This window comes from Felis catus, chromosome A1, assembly GCF_018350175.1.
Source record: "Felis catus isolate Fca126 chromosome A1, F.catus_Fca126_mat1.0, whole genome shotgun sequence".
Classification (NCBI taxonomy): domain Eukaryota; kingdom Metazoa; phylum Chordata; class Mammalia; order Carnivora; family Felidae; genus Felis; species Felis catus.
Genome location: NC_058368.1, coordinates 195,512,951 through 195,533,198, shown reverse-complemented (window position 1 = coordinate 195,533,198; position 20,248 = coordinate 195,512,951). Strand labels below are relative to the sequence as shown.

General features: G+C 52.0%; 1 protein-coding gene across 1 annotated transcript in view; it reads right to left on the bottom strand.

Moving 5' to 3' along the window:
* CCDC69 (coiled-coil domain containing 69) overlaps window positions 1-19,230 on the bottom strand; it is a 36,638-nt gene extending 17,408 nt beyond the window's left edge. The window contains exons 1-4 of the mRNA XM_006928069.3: window positions 19,156-19,230; window positions 17,599-18,009; window positions 3,033-3,102; window positions 403-509 (exon numbers count right to left, since the gene is read on the bottom strand). Of these exons, the coding sequence (XP_006928131.2) occupies window positions 403-509; window positions 3,033-3,102; window positions 17,599-18,009; window positions 19,156-19,230 (663 nt within the window). The remainder of the gene's footprint in view (window positions 1-402; window positions 510-3,032; window positions 3,103-17,598; window positions 18,010-19,155) is intronic.
* Between the last annotated feature and the right edge of the window lie 1,018 nt (window positions 19,231-20,248).

The window sequence follows — 20,248 nt, the reverse complement described above, 5'->3', positions numbered from 1 at the left end:
TGATGGGGACAATCTGAGTTCAGAGAGGGCGCAAGGCCTCCAAGACACAGCAGATGTGGCTGACTTTGCTTCTTTAGGGCTTGGAAGGGGGCTCCTAGAGAACCGTCTAGGTGGAAGGCAAGTAGGGGTCTTCCAACCCTGATGCCCGCTCCAGGCAGGAAGTCTTTCTACTGCATCAGAGTGTTTCCCGACCTTTCATTGCATATAATGTACATAATGAATTACATGCAAGCCGTTACAAATATTTATTCAAAAGATAAAGGACTCCCTTCTTGGTAATGGAGCAAGAGATACTTACAACAACAAAATCAAAAGTTGGTCCTCACTCTGGGACTTAGCGAGGTTAGCTGAGCAGGAGGTTTTCCTGCTCAACGCAGGTGGGGTTGTGTCACCTGGACTTACCTGTTGTGCCCATTTCTTCCTGTCCTCTTCGTGTTGCTGGAGAATTCTGGTTATATCCTTCTGGCACCGCTCAGCCTCCTCAGATGCGCACAGCTGGACAGTTGTGGCTGTGAGTGAGGAAGCAAAAAATGCACACAGAGCAGAGGAGAAGCCAGGGTCCGGCAGAGAGGATGTGGGAGGCCAGGGCTAAGGGATGAGAACTCCAGTGTCCACCTCAAGAACGGTTTCAGTTGGGAGATCAACCTCCAGAGGCCCCCCCCCCCCAACCCCGCACATCTCTCTGGCTTGGGAGACCCTCTTGAGTGCAGGAGCCAGTGGGCTCATTTTGTTGTCCTCCAGGATCTACAGCAGAGCTGGTAACTTGCAGGCCAGACTCAGCCCGTAAAGGTGCAATTTGCTCTAGCTAATATCTAAATTTAAAAAATAATCAGTTTCAGGGTGCCTGGGCGGCTTAGTCGGGGTAAGCGTCAGACTCATGATTTCGGCTCAGGTCATGATCTCGTGGTTCGTGCGTTCAAACCCCTGCATCAAGCTCTGTGCTGACCATGCGGAGCCTGCTTGGGATTCTCTCTCTCCCTCTCTCTCTCTCTCTGCCCCTTCCCCACTCACGCTGTCTCTCTCCTCTCTCTCAAAATAAATAAGGAAATAAACATTAAAAAAAAATTAGTTGCTGAGGTTTACTAACTGGGCAGCTTTTACTTCATGTACAGATGTCTGTCCAACTTGTTTTCAAGGAGCGGGAGAACTGGCAGTGTATGAAGCTGAGGCCGGCCTGTCTCCTGCTTTGTCCAGGGTGTGGCTCTGCCATTTACCCCAGGCCTTGCCTCTCTCTCCTGGGGCTGCCTCATCACCTGCTTTACCTGCTGGGGCCTGAAGGTGTCTGAGTGTGTGACCCCTGCCCTTTAGCAGGCCCCACCCCCAGCTGGAGGCAGAGGGGCTGCCGTGAGTGGGAAGGAGGCGCCAACAGGAAGCTTCGCTCTTGCTTAGGGAAACTCCAAAACCCGCCCTGCCCACGCAGCTCTGAGTCCAGTAGGCTCTGGGTGTGACCTAGGGCATGACCCATCCTCTCTGTGCCTCAGTTACCCAATATGTGAAATCAGGATGATAATAATAATACCCACCTCACAGGGCTGTTGAGATAATTAAATCGGGAAACAATGGCAACAGCAATAATAGTAGCAAGGTAAGGAATACGGAGAGCATATCATGCCCGGGAATGTGCCAGTCCTGTTCCAAGTGCCTCATGGGTACTACTCGCCTAGTCCCCGCAACAACCCAACGTGGTGGGTACTGTCACTCTCCCCATTTCACAGACGAGGAAACTGAGAGACAGAGAAGTGATGCAACTTGTCTAGGATCACCCAGTTCACAGTCGGGGAGAAGGGCTGTGAATACACCGTCTGACCCTACGGCAAACGCTCCTAGCTACTACCGTATCCTGCCTGCTTATGCACAAAGAGCAGGAAGCATAGTGCCAGGCATTTAGAAGTAGCTCAGTAAATGTTCTTTATTGTTTACGGAATGTTCTCTGGATATTCATTATTGCTCATGACAAGCATTAGAGGGGCTGGCATTACTGGTGCGGTGGGTATTATTATTAACGTTAGTATTATTATTACAGAGCTCCATCGACAGGGTTGGCAAAGGGCACGGGGAGAAAGGTGAGGAACGGGGCTCCAGGCAGGAAGCCAGCACTGGGGGAGTGAGTCAGTGCCCTGAGTCCTGGGGGATGGCAGTGGTCAAGTACAGAGAACCCCAGACTCAAACAAACCATTTGGCTCAGCATCCCAGACTTTGGTCCACAACCTGGCCCCAGCCAGGGAGAAGCTTATAAGACAGATATCGTCACCAACAATAGTCTTCAGCCCCACTCCCAGAGATTCTTAATTACTTGGTCGGCGGCGGGGCCCCAGAATCCGTATCTTTGATGTTCCCCCAAGTAATTCTTGTGCACAGGCAGGTTACAGAACCTCTGAATTCTGGTCCCATGGCTGATCTGGAACTTAAACTTCATCTATAATGTCCCTGACAGTCTTCAGCCTGTAACCGGACACTTTCAGAGACGAGAGCTGGTTTCATTACGAGGCAGCTCTGATGGTTCTAAAACAACAATCACACAAAAAATCCTTTGAGGTTGAGCTGAATTCTGCCTGCTTGTTTCTGCCGCCTTGAAGCCCTTCTACTGACCTCTGAGTCACACTGAACAAGGCTTATCTTTCTTCTCTATGAGGGCACTTCAGACACTTGGAGAGAACTGTTGTGTTTTACTGCAGTATCTTCTTTCCAGGTAGAACATCCTCTGCTCCTTTAACTGCTCCTTATAGGACGTGGCTTCTAGATTCCTCACCAGCCTGATCTGCCTTCCACTGTACTCCCTCCAATTTTTCTGGATTCTTCTGAAAGTGTACTTTCCAGAAATAAACTCCGCACTCTAGGTATGGCATCAATAGCCAGGAACAGGCCAGTACAGGTCAGGACTATCACCTCCCTCATTTTAGACATGATACTCCTATTAATGTAACTTACTTAAGGTCTCATGAGATAATTAAACAGCTCTATCACCTTTGTTGGTTATAAGGCAGGAAACCTCATGGATGGTGGGGAGGGCATATATAGGCCTGGCCACTCACCTGTGTCCCCATTGAGGGGACCTAGTTCCTGTGGCTGTGGTCTGGGTAGCTGATCTGGTTTGCGGCGCCTCTGGAAGAAAGGAGACAACAATGACGTGAGGGTAGAGGGTAGAGGTCAATGTGAGGATGGGTGTAGGATCCTTCCAAAGGCAAGACAGAACTTCCAGTTATGCCAGAGCCTGCCCTGTATCCAGTTACTGAGGCTGCCTCCCCCACTAGCCAAAGGGGAAGGGGTTCCCAGAGCAGAATTTCTCATCATTTCCAGGCGAACCCTCACTGAGGAGTTTGATGCTGGTTGACCTGTCCTTAGAGCCTTGTGGTTTGTGCTGCCATCCACGGGGCCCTCCCTGCCCACCTCTTTCTTCTCCCAGGACTTGGCCAGACCTTCTGCTATTACCCTCACTCCAGTTATGGCTGAAACTTCCCAACCTCTAGTTCAGAGACAATTCCCCTTTCCTCTCAGGGCCTATGGCTACCACAACTTCCTTCCAAGTTCCCCATATTGGGGACAAAGCATCACAAGCCCAAGCCATGATTTTACATGCTTATTCTTTGTTAGAGGGGGGTATTCCCCCAACTATAAGGAGGCAGGGGTACTTACCTTGACTGATGGGGGGAAGACACCGTACTCAGGATGTACCGGACGCTATGATGTCCTATCTATATTATCTTAGCTAATCTTCAGAATGAACCTGGGAAATATGAATGTGCCCAATTTAAAGATCAGGAAGTTGAGGCCGAGTGATGTTAGAGCTCAACCAAAGCAGATTAGTGGATAATTGGCAGAGTCAGGTATCTTAGCCATACCTCTGGGCACGTTAACCAACTTTGGCCAGGATTGGTTGGATCAGATCAAAGGAGGGAACCGCACTGCCAAAGGCTATATCCCAAAGCAGTGTCAGTGGCACCCAGATAATCAAGTTTCATAAATCGTATTTTTTAATAGGAGAGTTGATATGGGTTGACAATCAAGAATGACTGAAACGCTGCTAGGAAGCATACTTCTGGTTGGGGAGGAAGAGAAGTCAAGGGAAGGCTTCTACAACCTTCTGCTCCTGCCCCACAGTGCCCAGCACAGAGCCTGGTACGGTGTGAGCCCCTGACAAGCTGTACCCAACCTGGTACCTCCCCTAGGCCCTGGTGCCTCAAATCTGCTCAGTGGCTGGGCGTGCCTGACAAGTGGGTTTTCCTTTCACCCTGTTTAGACTCAGCTCCCCCTGCCCCGGGGAGCGGGGGTGCCTGGCCAGGGAACAAGCCAGGGAAGCTGTCAAAGCAGGAATCTGGGGAAGTGACAGGAGCCAGCCTCTCTATCCTGGGCTGCAGGAAGGAGGAGATAAATGGTTGTCTCATCCCCGTTGCCACGACTGGTTACACTAATCTGGGAATGTTTTTCATGGGACTGAGAATTCCTGAATTCCAGGCCTGGCTCTACAAAGCTGGATAAATCTCTTCCCTCTTCTGGGCCCCTTCTCCCTCCTTTGTGAAGGAGAGGCAAGGAGGTCTTAGTCGATCCCCATGGTGTTCATACTCGGAGCCTATGACCTCAGATCCTCTCAATAGCACTGACAGGCAGGGCTATTACAGGTAAGGACACTGAAGCCCAGGGAGGTAAGCCACCATCACACTGTGCCCTGATGTCAAAATCAACATCAGGACCGGGTCTCTGCACTGGGGCGCCTGGGTGGCTCAGTCAGTTAAGCGTCTGACTTCGGCTCAGGTCATGAACTCATGGTTCCTGAGTTCGAGCCCCGTGTTGGGTTCTCTGCTGTCGGCATGGAGCCTGCTTGGGTTCCTCTTTCCCCTTTTCCCTCTGCCTCTCCCCTGCTCTCTCTGCCTCAAAAATAAATCAAATAAACATAAAAAAAAAAAAAAAAAAAAGAACCAAGCCTCAGCCCTTTAGAGACTGGAGCTGCGTGGTTAAGAACTCTGGGATTCTAGAATTACCCAGACCTGGATTCGAATCTTAAATCAAACCCTGCGTGACTGTATGGGCTCTTCAAACCTCGGATTTCTAATGTTGCTTTAAGGATTAGATGGGATAATGCACCTATAATGTCTGACATATTCTAAGAGCTCAAACATTGCCTGAGTTTGTTACTTTCTGAAGAACAAAGACCCTGAAATGCTTTGGGAGATCTCCCTCAGACTGGCCTGAAGTCAGATCATAAAGCTCATGAGAAACTGTCTTCTCCCAAACAACAGCCACAGAGAAGTGAAAACTCTTCTCCACGAACAGCCTCCAGACCACAGGCAGGATGTGACTGTGCGCTTGAGTCCCCAGGTCCTAACGAAACCACTCCCCAGGATTACTCCGTCAAATAACATCCAAGACTCATCACCATCCATCCTCAGGCTACCGTCCTCCTCGGCCTCCTTCCTTCCTTAGTAAATATTTGTAAACATCTTCCGATTATAGTAGTAGTAATAATTTATTCATTAAAGGAATGTTACCTATGCTTCCTGATATTTTAGTTTTTCAAATATATTATGAGCATTTACTACATGGCATTAAATATTCTGTACACATATTAATTTTCATGACTCAAACATTACATCCTTGTGGATGAGTTCAATCATTTAATGCATAATCTGCATGAGTATTTGAATTATTTCCATTTTTTAATTTCCGAATTATGCTTTAGTGAACATACTGACTTTTTTACATAGCCAAAGCTATGGGTTCTACCCTCCAGAAAGGTTAAAAGAACTCACCCACTAATAGCACACAAGAAGGCCAGTGTCACTGCAACCTTGCCAACATGGAACAGTATCATTTTTACAAAATAATCGGCAAAGTTGCTGGGCCCAACTAAACAGGCCTATTGTACTTCTGGTCCCAATATGCACATCCACGTGTCCAAGAGCATCTCAAGCTGCTCAAGACCATCCCAGCATGACGTACACTCTCAGGCTTCTGGGCTGAGTTCATGTAACATTTCTCCTCGGTCTCTCCCCAGGGCTGAGTTAGTTCCTATCAGCTCTATGCTCCAGTGCCTGTTTAGACACCCATGTGAGTACCTACCTGGCTACCCAGGTTTCTCCAGCTAGGCCAAGGGGCTCCTTGAGGACCAGGACCATTTTTGAAATCCACTTGGGATTTGTCCAGGCATGTGTGTTAGGATGCCCAGAACAGTATTTCTAGGAATGTGGCCTATGGGCCTCCCATATTAGAACCACCTAGAGTGCTTGTTTAACACAGCCCGCAGGCCCAGTTCTAGACCCACAGAATCCAAGGGTGGTACACGTGCCAGGAAGCTCCCATCTGCCCATCTACGCAGGTGGTTCCGATATCACGAAAGCCTGGGGACACGGAGCCCAGGGCCGAGTAGGAATTGATAAGCAACTACTGCATGGAAAATCCCCAGGTTGGGACTCTGGCAGCTTCCTCCTCAGAGGCCACGGAGCAGAGTTCACCCTGCAGTGGGAGAGGACAGGAGCTGGGAGGGGAACACAAGAATTTCCCCTTCCAAAAGCAGAGCGGGGAGGCCCAGGGCTGGGGGTGGGGCATTCGGACTGAGCTCTGGAGGAGGGCTAGCAAGGTCAGTGGGGTTTCCTGAGTTAAGAGAAACTTGGGAGAAGAGAGCTCGAGGGGCAGCTGGCAGCACAGGACGTAGGGAGAACACAGGACTGGGGGAGACACCTGGAGACCCGGGTTCCAGCTTTACTATGAGACATTAGGCAAGTCCCCCACTCTGGTCCTCAGTTTCTCTATCTGTCATGCACCAGGGTTGGAACAGGTGTTCTCTTCAGTTCCTTTGAACTCAAGGGCAGCCCTTCAGCTAATAAGGCTGGAAACAGGGCCTTTATATCTTGGCAGCAACCATGGTTGTGGGGCCCATCTTCTTGTTCAAGCAGACCAGACCCCTGCCTTGGGTTCAACCTGAAGCAAACCTGGTCTGTAACAGGATGTGGCACAGTCAGGGCAGAGAGGGAGGGCGGTGCCAGATGAGCTCACATCGGGTCTAGTGAGACCCCTAAAATATGCTTGCATTTTGAAGGGTAAACTGACAAACTGAATGCATCCAGAAGGAGGTGACAAGACGTGGCAGGAGGCACGAAACCAAAGTATGGGAGGTGCTATGAACAGAACAAGTTGGTCCGCCTCAAGAACAGACAAGAAAACCTGGCCACTGCCTTCAAATCTCACAGGACTATCCTAAGGTGGAAGCTCTAGTGTGTGGCCCACAGCCTTGGAGGGCAGGACTGTGGCTGAGGACTAGAAGTTTCAAGAAGTTTCAGTTCAGCATGAAGAAGAATTTCAGAACTGTCCCCGGAACAGAGATAAGCTGCCTTACTAGAGGTTGGGGTTTGGCGGTGGTAGTGAGTTCTCCGTCACTGGTAGCGTGCAAGAAGAGGCAACCTTCATTTCGCAGGTTGGACTGAGAGATCACAGCGGACCTTCAACTCCAACAGTCTGAAATTCTGTGAAGTATCCTTGATGTTCAGCAAGGAAAGACCTCCGCTAAGCATAAAGTGCAGATGGGATGTGAAACCCACCAGCATTAACGTTGTATCAGAGGGCTCTGTTGAGTATTACCCGGGTTGTAGTACTTTGTAGTACAGGTGAATTTCCATAGTCTACTTCCCTCAAATTGTGAGCCGCACCAGGCAAGAGTGAGTAAGGCAGAAGGAGCTCGGATGGAGCTGCCCAGCTCTTCCTCACCTTGGGACTCCTGCTACGGTGGAAGCCAAGGGCAGCCCTGAGGATAGCTCAGCCTCCTGAAGACACTTTAGGACCATCACTATCCTCGCTGTGGGGACCATCACTCCATGCTTTCCGTGGGCCTTTGGGCTTTGTGTATTTCTGATGGAGTGGTATGACATATGCCCTCATTATTCCTGCTTAGCTTAGAGAGTTCAGTAATCAAAGGACCCTTTAGTTACCTGTTCCTTTCCTGTCCCCTAACTTGCCTTGGCCACATAGTTCTATCACACCTATTCTGGCTGAGGAACGCTTCCTGGGACCCAGAAGGCAGGATTGGAAGGGCCCCTGGAGACAGTGTATTCCAATCCCCACCTCCTATTTCCAGATGGAAAACCTGAGGTCCAGCGGTGGGATGGGCAGCATTTGCCAGAGGCCTCAAAGCAGGGGAGCAGAGCCCTAATGAGAACCCGGATTCAAGGAGGCTGGAGGCCCTTCCGTTTCCTTTATGCAAACACCAGATTGATCCCAGTAGCTGAAGTGTAGGGGATAGATGATTTGGGGCCTCGAGGGACTCAGTCCCTGCAGTATCTGAGCTGCCTTTCCTGTGTCTGGACTCAGCGTGGGTGGGGCCCCACACCAGTAGTTTCAGAAGCTTACCAACCACAGGCCAAGCCTATTGGCTGAGGTAGAGGCAGGAAGGAGGTTGGGGTGGAGGCCCCAAGGGCCCCCTCCAGAAGCGGGAGGAAAGGCAAGGCCTAAAAGTTCAGGGCTGTTGAGAAATTAGCGTTCCCACCCAAATCACAGAGGCTCTGATCACCATACACACAGGCCTCAGCTTCCCTACCTCTAAAATGGGCAGAAGTATTTTGCCAAAGTAATGCCAGAATTTGATTTCATTTTCTCAGTACCTGGGGCGGTGAAGATTTTGTTCAATTTGTTCACATCATACAGCGTGGGGTCAGCCACAACTGACTGCCCCGGGGATACAGATCAGTGTGGTGATACGACCGACCTAAAGGGAGGAGGGCCAGCCTGCACTCGGCTGTGCTGGGGGGCCACCGCCTATTCTCTGAACACCTGTGATGCCCCAGAGCACCCCAGTCAGGGGCGGATGTGGTCTCGACTGCTCCTATCTGATCGACTGATGAATGAGACCTCAGGGGAGGACAGAACCACCTGCCTCTCAAGCACCAGCACTACTGAGTCAGACCATGGCAGTCGGCGCGGCAGGCCTTGAATGCAGAGCTCATCCTCATTCACAGACAGAGGCTGAGGCCCAGACAAAGGCTTTCCAATGCACCACATTCCTTTTCTTCCTCCCCAGAGCCTACCTTTTCCGGCCCCCTACCAGCTTCCCAGGGCATCTGCCAGTTCTGATCACCTTAGAGGGCCTGGTGCTGGACACGGCAGTCTGCACCATTTCTGGCATTTGGGTCAGTCTGAGACCCTGAAGGAGTGGGGCAGAGAACGACGTCAGTGGCCGGGGCAGGGCAAGAGACGTGCCGAGAGCACAGGTAACCCTGCCAGACAGCCACCTTGCTCCCCAACCCAATGGCAAACTCCCCAGTGGGTGTTCAGAGTCAAAACCCTGGCTTGCCACGTGCCTGCTGTGTGACCTTGGGAAAGTACCCTACCGTCTCTGGGCTTCTGTTTCCTCCTCTTTCTGGCACGGAGTTGGGCAATGGGATACATCGGAGTCCTTCTGGTTTTGACACGCTTGGGATGTAGAAGAAGGGGCAGAGGGAGGTCATCCGGACACCTCATCCTGTATCAATCCCGTCACACTCGTTTGCTCCGGGCAGAGCAGGGCAGGTGATCTGACACACTCAGCCGTCAACCCCTGCATGAAGAGGGCTGGCTTCTCCAGAGGACAAGAAAGGAGGTGCCTTTGCTCAGGAGGGCCTGGGTGGGTGTCCTGCACCCTTCACACCACCCTCTGTTCTCGAGCAGCCCCCGTGGGGAGGCAATAAAAGGAAGGGCAAGCTGACGGGGACCTCAGCAGCCACCCCAGCTTACAGGCGGCATACCCCACCCCCGTGCAATCGCGGTGCTTAGCAGAGAGGCGCCTGTCAGTGAGGACACGGCACCTCCAGGGCACTCACAGCAGAGTCGTTTGTAACAGAAACACACTGGAAACCAGCCTCACGTCTGTAGTGGGGGCTGGCTCGATACACTAAGATACATAATACTCTGCGATGTCACTTGTAAGTTTAAAAACTGAAGCATGTGTTACATACCCAGTTGGAAAGGCATCTGGTAGACCACCAATATGCAAACAAACTATTTCTACTGCGCACAAAAGAACAGAGTAAAGGGCCAAGAAAAGCACAAGTTGATGGCACTTGTTTGTCATCTCCAGAGAAAGGACGAAGATTGCTGTGGCCAAGGAGGGGTAGCATTAGTTTGACCTTAATTCTTAGGACTTTTTTTTTTTTAATTTTTTTTTTCAACGTTTATTTATTTTTGGGACAGAGAGAGACAGAGCATGAACGGGGGAGGGGCAGAGAGAGGGAGACACAGAATCGGAAACAGGCTCCAGGCTCTGAGCCATCAGCCCAGAGCCTGACGCGGGGCTCGAACTCACGGACCGCGAGATCGTGACCTGGCTGAAGTCGGACGCTTAACTGACTGCGCCACCCAGGCGCCCCTTTTCTTAGGACTTTTTAAACAACAGTGTATTCTGGGGCGCCCGGGTAGCTCAGTCGGTTAAGCATCCGACTTCAGCTCAGGTCATGATCTCACGGTTCATGGGTTCGAGCCCCGCGTTGGGCTCTGTGCTGACAGCTTGGAGCCTGGAGCCCGCATCACATTCTGTGTCTCCCTCTCTCTCTCTGCCCCTCCCCTACTCATGCTCTGTCTCTGTCTCTCTCTCTCTCAAAAATAAAGTAAAAACATAAAAAATAAATTTAAAAAACCCACAACAGTGTATGTAAACTTTACTTGTGTGCAAAGAAATTAACGAGAAGAAACACCTCTCTCTGAGCCTAAAAGCAGCCACCGCAGCCCTTTTACAGATGGAGAAGCCAGGGCCCAGGGAGAGAACTTCCTATCTGCCATCCCACAGCAAGTTAGTGGAAGAGGCAGGAGTCAGTCCGCTGCTGACTCCCAGGGCGGCCCTTTCCTCCGCAGGTGCCGCGGCCGGTGGCCGGTGGCCAAAAGCATCTGGGCCTCCTCGTCCAAGCACCTCCGCGTTTGCCACGCCCCCTACTCTTCTGGTGAGCCATGGGTCCAAGGGTGGGCTCTGGCTGTCCACCTTGACTGCTGGCAAGGCAGGGGCGAAGGCTGAGCGCGAGGGTGGGAGCCATTAACCCGAAGACATACAAGCTCCCCAGGGCTGCTGCAGCAAATCACCACAAAGACGGAGCCTTAAAACGAAGTGTGCTCTCCCACAGTTCTGGAGGCTACAAGTCCAAAAGCAAGGTTGTCAGGTGAGTGGGTTCCTTCTGGAGGTTCTGAGGAAGAATCCGTCCTAGCTCCTTCTCCTGGCTTCTGGCAGTTGCCAGCAAGTCTTGGTGTCCCTTGGCCTGTGCGTCCGCATCCTTCCAATCTCTGCTTCTGTTACCGCATGGCCTTCTCCCTGTCCAAATTTTCCTTTTCTTATGAGGATAACTGTCATTGGATGAAGGCCCATCCTAATCCAGTATGACCTCATCCTAACTGGATCCCATCTCCAAAATAAGGTCACATTCATGGGTTCTAGGTACACATGAGTTGGGGGGGGGGTAGAGATAAATTTCCAGTACAGATAAATTTCCTGATGTCAAGGCTATTGCCTACCTGCTTAAGGAGCGGCAGCAGGTAGGGTGGTGTGGAGCCGTGGAGAAATGGCAAGGAGGTCTACAAGGTTCTGGCACACTCAGTGAAAGAGCTCCACCATTGGGGGAGAGGGAGACGTGGAAGTAGGTCAGGTTGTACATCACTTATCCGGGGGAAAGCATGGCCGTGGGAGGGGTGTTTTAGGTATTGTAAGGCATCTGGCCTAGATGTTCGGGAAGGTTCAGGTTTGAAAATAAAGTGACAAGATCAACGATTTTCAGGGATTAAAATTCACCTGGCGAGAAATGCCAGGTGACTTGTCTTCAGGTCATGGGCAGGTTTAGATCTCCACACGCTGAAGAAGGATGGATGCTCTCTTGCGCCTTCTCTCTGCCCACGGTGTACTCACAGGGGCTCCCCCTGCTCTCCCTCCGGGTCCTGCTCTCCCTCCAGGTCATCCTGCACGGTTCACAGTGCTCTGAGGGTGGAGGACACTGAGAAGACAAAGATGGGACCCCAAGTGCCCCCAGAACTCGGGCCAACCATCAGGTTCTTCCTTTTATTGGAGGGTGTTCCTACTTTTTCCCGGTTTCTTCTTCGAACATGAATGTTTTACCGAGGCCCTTTAGAAACCCTTTCCTAGGCAGATTTCAGACACTCGTTTACTACCTGATCTACCAATACTGAGAGGTCAGGTGGCCATTCCCCCCCCCCCCCCCGCCCCTGCCCCCGCCCCGGCCCAAGAGTGTCACCAGCTTGACCGACATAGCAGCCTGCTTCTGGGCAACTAATTTGAAGTTTTATCTTTCGTGTTCTCTTTACAACAACAACAACAACAAAAGACATGAAGCCCAGGCCCCAAACTCAACACCCAATTTTGGCAAAGATGCAAGTCTTTAGGTGGCTGGGGGCCCTTGAGGGACCTATGTGCCAGCCACCTGGGAATTCAACTACAAAGGAAAAGAACAGAATTAAAAACATGTACATGTGCAGAAAATGTGTTGCCAAAGATTGAGTCTCTAAGGCAAGGATTATTAGAAATTTTTCTAATCGTCTTAGGTCACAGGGTACAGATGTCCCTTTATAAAACAGAAATCTGGCTTTCAATCTCACAAGATTTTCAGAATGCATATGTATGGAAGCCCGTAAGGGCTTTAGCTGGCATGATTTTACGGATTGGGCAAAAATCATTAGCTCGGAGGCTACATACACACCAACGTCTCCACGATGCTTGGGGCAGAGGGCTCGGTGCCCAGGAAAGTCAGCTTCCTTTCATACTCCCGACCACCCCACCCTCAGCAAACGAAGCTAAAAGGTCAGATTTGCCCTGTTCCTACTGACCAGATGTCAGGGGCCCGGACTTTCCTATTTCCCACTTACCCCAAAACAACTGTCCAGCCCCCATTCCACCAACCTTCAAAACCCAGCTGTCTCAGGAAGCCACCCCTCAGTCCCTCTGCTCCCCTCTGAGCTCAAAGCCACCCTCTCCCTCCTTAGCATGAAACCACAAAGATGCTCATGAAAAATGAGCACAGGACTAGGGCATATAAGCAACCAAGGGTCCAAACTGGTTAAATAAGCCATGGAACATCCACAGAATATTAGGTGGCCATTAAAAATCATGTTTCCGTGGACGATTTAACAAAAATGCACCCAGCAAAATATTAACTAGAGTACAGCCACTTTAAAATATATTCCTGGGGCATGGGGGTGACTCAGTCGGTTGAGCATCCAACTCTCGATTCTGGCTCAGGTCATGATCCCAGGGTCATGGATCCCTGCTGAGTGTGGAGCCTGCTTAAGATAATCTCTACCACTCCCTCTGCCCCTCCCCTGCTTGTACCCACATGCGCACTCTCTAGAAAAATATATATATATTCCCAATTGTGTAAAAATAGTCACCCTCATGTATATTATATATATAGTAGGGAAAATAGAATGACACCGAAATATACACAGAGGCTATGTCTTAATGGTGGGATTAAAAGTGATTTTTAAAGTTCTTTGTTTTTCCAAGTTCCGAAATTTTGCCTTAAACATTATAATAATCAGAATTAGATTTCTTAAGCGGAATCCTAAATATTTGCTAGGCCTAATCCCCCCTTCTGTTCTTGCCAAAATGTCACCTGACCTCTGCTTGAACTCCTCCAGAGACGGAGAACTCGCTACCTTTCTTCCCCATGAGAAGTAGAATCTGGCTTCCTTTAACTTCCCCTCACTGGTCACAATTCTGCCTTCTGGAACAACAGAGAACAAGGCTGCTCCCCAAGCCCCCTTGGCAACGCTTCAGAGGGTTGGAGGTAACGGCCAGGCTCCAGGCTTCATTGCCCCAACCCCAAAGCCTTCCAAGGACATTCATGTCCCCCTGTCTCTCACATCCCTGTTTGCTTTCTTCGGGTCCAATCCAGGCAGTGATGTCCTTAAAGTATAACTGGGTCTCCCTTTTGACATTATGCACACGCCCTCTTATCAACAGCGCACTACTTGCCAGCCCGTGTATCAGGGACTCTCCTGCATGCATTCTTTCATCTAATCTCTAGAACAACCCTATGACCTGGCAGCTAATCTCATGCCTATCTTACAGATGGAGAAACCGAGGCACGAAGAAGCCACGTCCTTTCCACAGTCACTTCATGGACCTGCGACACAGCCAGGACTGAAGCAGCACCTAGCCCAGAGCCTGCTGTGCCGAGGGAAGAAAACAATGCGTGAACCCAGCTCTAAAGCCCACACCCTTAGCGTCCATGGTTTTGTTTCGGAATTATTTCTGCCTAGGCCTGGGCTCTTCCACGTCAATCACTTCTGCAGCCCTCCCTCTCTCTCTCTCCTGGCCTGCTACCCGGAAGTGTTCCTGAAGGGCTCCTGAAAGACACCCATTGAGGACCCAGCTGTGGGAGCAGGACCAAGTGAGTTCTCTGACACTCTACTCAGGGCTGAGGTGCCGGGGCCAGAGCCAAAGCCCGGGGCACTGGGCAGTTCTGACATCATGCCAGGCACACACACAGGGGGGCCACCGCAAGGCACTGGGAGCCCCTCCCCATCCCTGGTAAGCTACTGGGGATGGAAGGTCCCTCTGTACTCCCGTGTCACTTCTACAGGCAAGTCCATGGAAAATTTGTTTCCTTGGTCCCTCCCCTCTGTCCATCCTCCGTCCAAGGCCTCCTGGGGACATGACCACATCACCCATGGTCTCAGTCAAGATGGGTTTAGGAAGGACCACGTGGTGCAGATGGCTCCACAGCACCCAGCTGCCAGCGATCCCCACTCAGGCATTCGTCAGGATGTCAACTCGTCCCAATCAGTGGCTTAGCCTCAGGCCGGGTCTCTCAGCTAAGGCCACCAGGCACAGGAGACTACAGAACTCAGCAAACCCTCTCATCCCTGAACTTAGAAGGACAGAGAGGTCCTAGTGGTCAAGCCCCTGTCCGTAGCCAGGGTAGTCCCCGCTGAAAGTTCCGGACTCATTCCTCGCCGCCTGTCACATCCACTCTCCCCAAGGAGCCCCACCATACTGGGCTCTCTCTGGTTCAGCCTTGGCTCAGGCTCTTCCCTCTGCCTCGACTGTAACTCCTCCCAAACCTTCAGCACTCAGTCAAGGCATCCCCACACCCCCCTTTGCCCCAATCCAAGGAGCCGTCCTGTATCTCTTGAGGCTGAAGGAGGTACTATTGTTGCACCCCAGGCTCACCCTGGCTTAGCCTGGCTCTTGTTTGCCCCCATTTGCTCACTCAAATATTTCCACAGCACCTGCTCTGTACCGGCGATGAGCATCAGGCCGGGTGCGGCAAACCAAGCTCAGCTGCACAGCTTTATCCCCAGCCGGCTCTATGACTTTGGACACATCACGCCTCTCTGAACCTTGGTGTCCTCACCTGTGGAGTGGTGAAGACCCTGCAGCTCAGCCTAGCTCCCAGGGCTTTTGCGAGGCCCGCAGGATGTGAGCGTGAGTACTCTGTCAACTGCCTCTAAGGGTGAGTCATCGTTGCCTCGATCTGACCCTTCTGTAGTCTGAGCTCATCTTTGCACCTCCCCTCCTTAGAGCCCTGTGTCCCCCCAGGGGACTGACAGCCTGTGAGGATGGCCTTGGGAGCATCCTTGGATAAGACATTGGGCAGGAGCACAGCCTGCAGGGATGGAAACAGGCATGAACTTTAAACAGAACTGGCCTGTAAGTCCTGCCGCACAGGGGCAGGGGCCTGGTGTTGCTGGGGCAGGGAAGGAAGGCCAGACTGCCCTGAGGCCACAGAGTGAAGGCTTTGATGCCAAAGGGCTTTGGAATCACTAAGAAGCCACATGAAGCACAGAGTTGGGGTGGGGACAAAGAGCACTGGACTAGGGGGCTGGATACCCGGGGTCGGCTCTAAGTTACTCCTTCCCTTCTCCAGGCCTTAACCTCCCATCTGTATACTGGGTATATCAGCCCAGGCGGTACCCAGGGCCCTTTCCCACTCGGATAGTCTGTGTGGACTTGACTTGCCCTTCAAAGCTTGAGGCGGGAGGGTCCAGTTCAGGCTGTACCAAGGACAGACAGGGACAGCTGGTAAGGCTCTCAGAAGGGCCAGGAGGCAAGGGAACCCATGCTCACTGTTGGAAGGGTCATGCCTAGACCAGGCTCCTCTTCCAGTCTCCTTCTGTCCCTGCTTAGATGGAAATCACACTCGGCTCACTTTGCAGACTCAGATGCTGACACGGGGTCAGAGAACACGGACCCTCAGACCCTTAGAAGTCATCCCATTCATCTCTCTTCCTCTCCACGCAGAGGGAGAAACCGAGGCCCCGAGAGGGCTGAGGGCTTGCTCGGGGATACACAGCCTGTTTATGGCAGAGCCAGAACTGACGTCCGCCTATCACCAGCTCATTCTAGTCGCAAGCCAGGCTCGGCTTTATCTGTCCACCATCCCCGTCAGCCAGCCCTCTGCTTCCACTGCTTCAGGCAAGCCTCAGTTTCCCTGTGGGAGTAAGGGAAGACGGGACTCTTTCTGGGTCAGAGCTTGGTGAGGTTTTCTGGACTAGGAATAAAGGAGGAGCAAGGAAAGTGGGAGAGGCATTGTACTTGGGGGGGAAGCTCATCTTCCTGAACTAGAACTAGGCACAAGGCAGGAAAGCTTGCCCTGGCCTTAGCAAAGCAGGAGCAGAGAGCAGGGAGACTCAAGTTTTATGAAAAATAACTACATTTTATGGCAGCTTGGAGCCTCTCAAGGTCTCCAGAGGCTCATCAAGTTTATGGGACCACCTGTCCCCACCTGGCAGAAAGGCAGGCAGTAGTAGGAAGAGAAGCTAGAACTTGAGGGTCCCCTCTTCCCTCTCTGTGCCCGGGGCTGTCCCCCGAGGACAGTCCTCCGGCCCCAGGCTCTGACCTTCTGGGCTGGTCAGACCTCAAGGGGCAGCTGGGCCCACTGTCAGAAACCCGAGTCGAGTCTCCTGGGTCCTAACCCAGCTCCGAGGCCCCTCGGGGGAGGGACAGGAAGGAAAGGAAGGGCAGCAGCAGGCTGCAGATCTCCTCCCTCTTTGGCCCCTCCCAGCTACCCCCAGGACAGCCCACATGCACCGGCTTTGGGGCCTCGAGGAGGCTCCAGACCGGCGCTTCTCAAACTTTAAAGCCTGTTGTGAGCACCTGGTATCTCGTTAAAAAAAAGTCAGGTTCTATTTTGGCAGGTCCGGGGAAGAGCCTGAGAGTCTGCATTTCAAACAGGTCCCGGGTGGTGCCGCTGCCGTAAACCCGTGGACCATTCTGCGAGGAGCGGCCTTAGAGATAATCTGCCTCCCAACGGTGGGAAAAGCGGAAGGCCCAGAGAGGTCAAGTCACTAGTCCGTGGCCACACAGCGAAGCTGCGCCCAGACCGAAGGAAGAGGGCACCTGCCACAGCACTAGACATTTCCCTACTCAGGCAGCCGGAATTAGCTGCGCTTCCCGGGCCCGGGGGCCGTGTGGCTAAACTCGGCTGCCCCGCGCGGCTCAGCCCGGGGCCGGGGGGTTGGTGGGGGAAAGAGCGTCGCCCGGCCGAGCTTTCCCCGCCTCCCTCCGCGTCGGCCTCTGGCCGTCCTCCGCCTGGCACCCCGGGGCGGGGACCGGCGGGGGGCCGGCGGCGCCGACAGTCCCTGCGGCGGAGCGGTTCCGCACCCTCCTCCCCTCTGAAGGCAAACTTCGCCGCCGGAGCCCTTTACCTTTTTGGGGGCTTTGCAGCAGCTCGGCCGGCTGTGTCCGCAGCCCATCCTCCTCCGGGGACTCCCGGACGCCGCCTGCCTGCTCCGGGGGCCCCCGAGGACCCAGCCGCCCGGGCCCCGCCGCCCGCTGCGCGCCCGCCGGCCGGGGCTGCCGGCGAGACCCTGAAACTGAACCTGGAAGCGCAGACTTGAGTCGGAGCTGGGGCGGCCGCGCGCCGTAAATACCCGAAGAGCAGGGCCTCGGGGTTCGCGGTGGCACCGCCCGCGGCAAGTGACCAGACTCTCCGTAAATGGTGACAACTTTGGGCCAGGGCAGAGAAGATCCCTATGAACAATGGATGTTTTCCCCGACCCTTGGCAGAGAGAAGGCCAGGAAGAAAAATGAAAACAATGACTTAGTAAACACAACAGCTACCATTTACTGGGAGCTGGGTCTGCCCTGGCTACTTTGTACATATTACTTTATTTTTTCCCATCTCCTTGCCACGAAGGTATTATTCCTTCCACTTTACAGGTTACGAAGATGAGGATCAGAGACGTGATTTGCCTTAGCTCACAAAACTAGGAAGTACCAGAGCCCAAATAAATTCCCGTTCTAACTCCTGAACCTAAGCTTCGAGCCACGTCCCTACAAATACATAATGATACTTTGTTCCGTGGTAATGCCTCCTCACTTCTGGGTCCATAGCTCTTTCCAGTTCACGAGCGTCTGTACTACTCTGTCCATCCTGGATAGATGTTGCCCATCACAACAACCTTGTGGAGCAGACGGGCAGATGCGGTGGGAATAAGGGACATCACATGTCAATGCCCGGGGAAAAGAACTTTTATTTACCCTCACTTTGTTACCAGCTGAGGTTTCTGGGAGTGGCAGTGCAGAAAAAGCACACCTAACTTTGAAAATCAGTGTGCATGTGTGTGTGTGTATTAGCAAATTATACAAGGCCCCGAGACACTTGGGGAGGTATGGCCACGTAAAAGGTGCTCGCGGTCGTGAGTGAGGAAAGAATATGAGACCACATATTCCCGCTCCACAGACTATAAGACCAAATTGTAGCAGGCTCTAAGAAAGGAAACTAAAGACCCAGATGATATTAGGCTCATGGAAGGAAGAATAATATAAGATAGTGATTCACAAAATGTGGTCCCCAAATCAGCAGTGTCTGCAGTATCAGATATCTTAGTTAGAAATAGAAATTATCGGGGTGCTTGGGCGGCTGAGTCAGTTACGTGTGCCACTTCGGCTCAGGTCGCGATCTCGTGGCTGGTGAGACTGAGCCCCATATCCTGCTCTGCACTGACAGCATGCAGCCTGCTTGGGATTCTCTCTCTCTCTCTCTCTCTCTCTCTCTCTCTCTCTCTCCCTCTTTCTCTGCCCCTCCCCTGCTCATGCACGAGCATGCAAGGTTTTTGTTTGTTTGTTGTGTTGTGTTTTGCTTTGCAACCTGAGTTTGAATAAGGTTGGCTAATGGAATTTTCAGGGGTTGATGTACCAGTCAGGTTAGGTTAGGTTAGGTTCTACTGCGGTAATGAAACACATAAGTTGCAGTGACTCACCACGAGTAAAGCTAAGTTTTGTTCACACTCCACGTCCAGCGTGGGGAGGCAGGGGGCCCTGCAGTACGCAGACATTCTGCACCGTCCTACGATGCAGTCATTTCAACCCTATGCCTTCAGGGTTCGCCAGGGCAAGAGGAGAGCATATAGAAGGGAATGGTGCAAAGGGTCTTAAATGCTTCTGCTCAGAAGTGACACACCTGAAATCCACTCACATTTTATTGGCCAAAGCAAGTCACATAGTCATGCTCTGCTTCAAGGGGGCGGGAAAGTACAATACGTACCCGGAAGGAGAGAACCAGAAATACTGGCCAACAGCAGAAATGTCTACCGTAGTTACCAATCAATGAGCAGGTACGATGTGCCCTCTTCTTGGGCAAGTGGGGTGGCTCACTCATCCTGGTTTGCTCAGTGTTTCTGCACTTTTAGCTCTGAAGGTCCCATGTCCCCTCAGTCCTGGGCCCACTGGGATGATCGGTCACCTTTTGGACAAGGCATAGCGAACGTAAAGGGAAGAAGACTCAGGTCTTGTCCTTGAATTAGTTATAATCTGCCTTTTCTTTTTCTTACATTACACCTATACATAGAAAAAGAGGGAGAACAATAGCAAACAGGTGATAAAGCTAATGTTAAGTTGTGTACTCCTCGGGGAAATTATTAGGATTAAAGAAGGTAAGAGACTGTGGTGGGTAAGGAGAGGGAAGAGGAATTCCAGGAGGAATAGCACAGCCAAAGGACCTTCATGCTGAAAGGAACCCTAGAGTCCCAGGCCGGCTTCTGCTGCTTGCAACTAAGACAAACGTCTCTTACAATGTCCCCTGCAGGTGTTTGTGCAGTCTGTGCTTTTGTACTTCCAGTGATGGGGAGACCACTACTTACCTTGCCATATGTAGAGGAAGAGGAGAGGCAGAGAGGAGCAACTATGGGGGGGTGGGGGTGGGGGTGGGGGGGTGGGGGGGAGGAAGAGCATGAGTGCAGTCAGGGTAGAGTGTGGAGGTGGGGGAGTTGAGGAATGAGGAATTAGAGTTGGTGGCTGGGTTGTGTGTAGGGTTCAAAAGTCGGGGGACGAGGTGCGCTCTTTTGGGAAAGATCG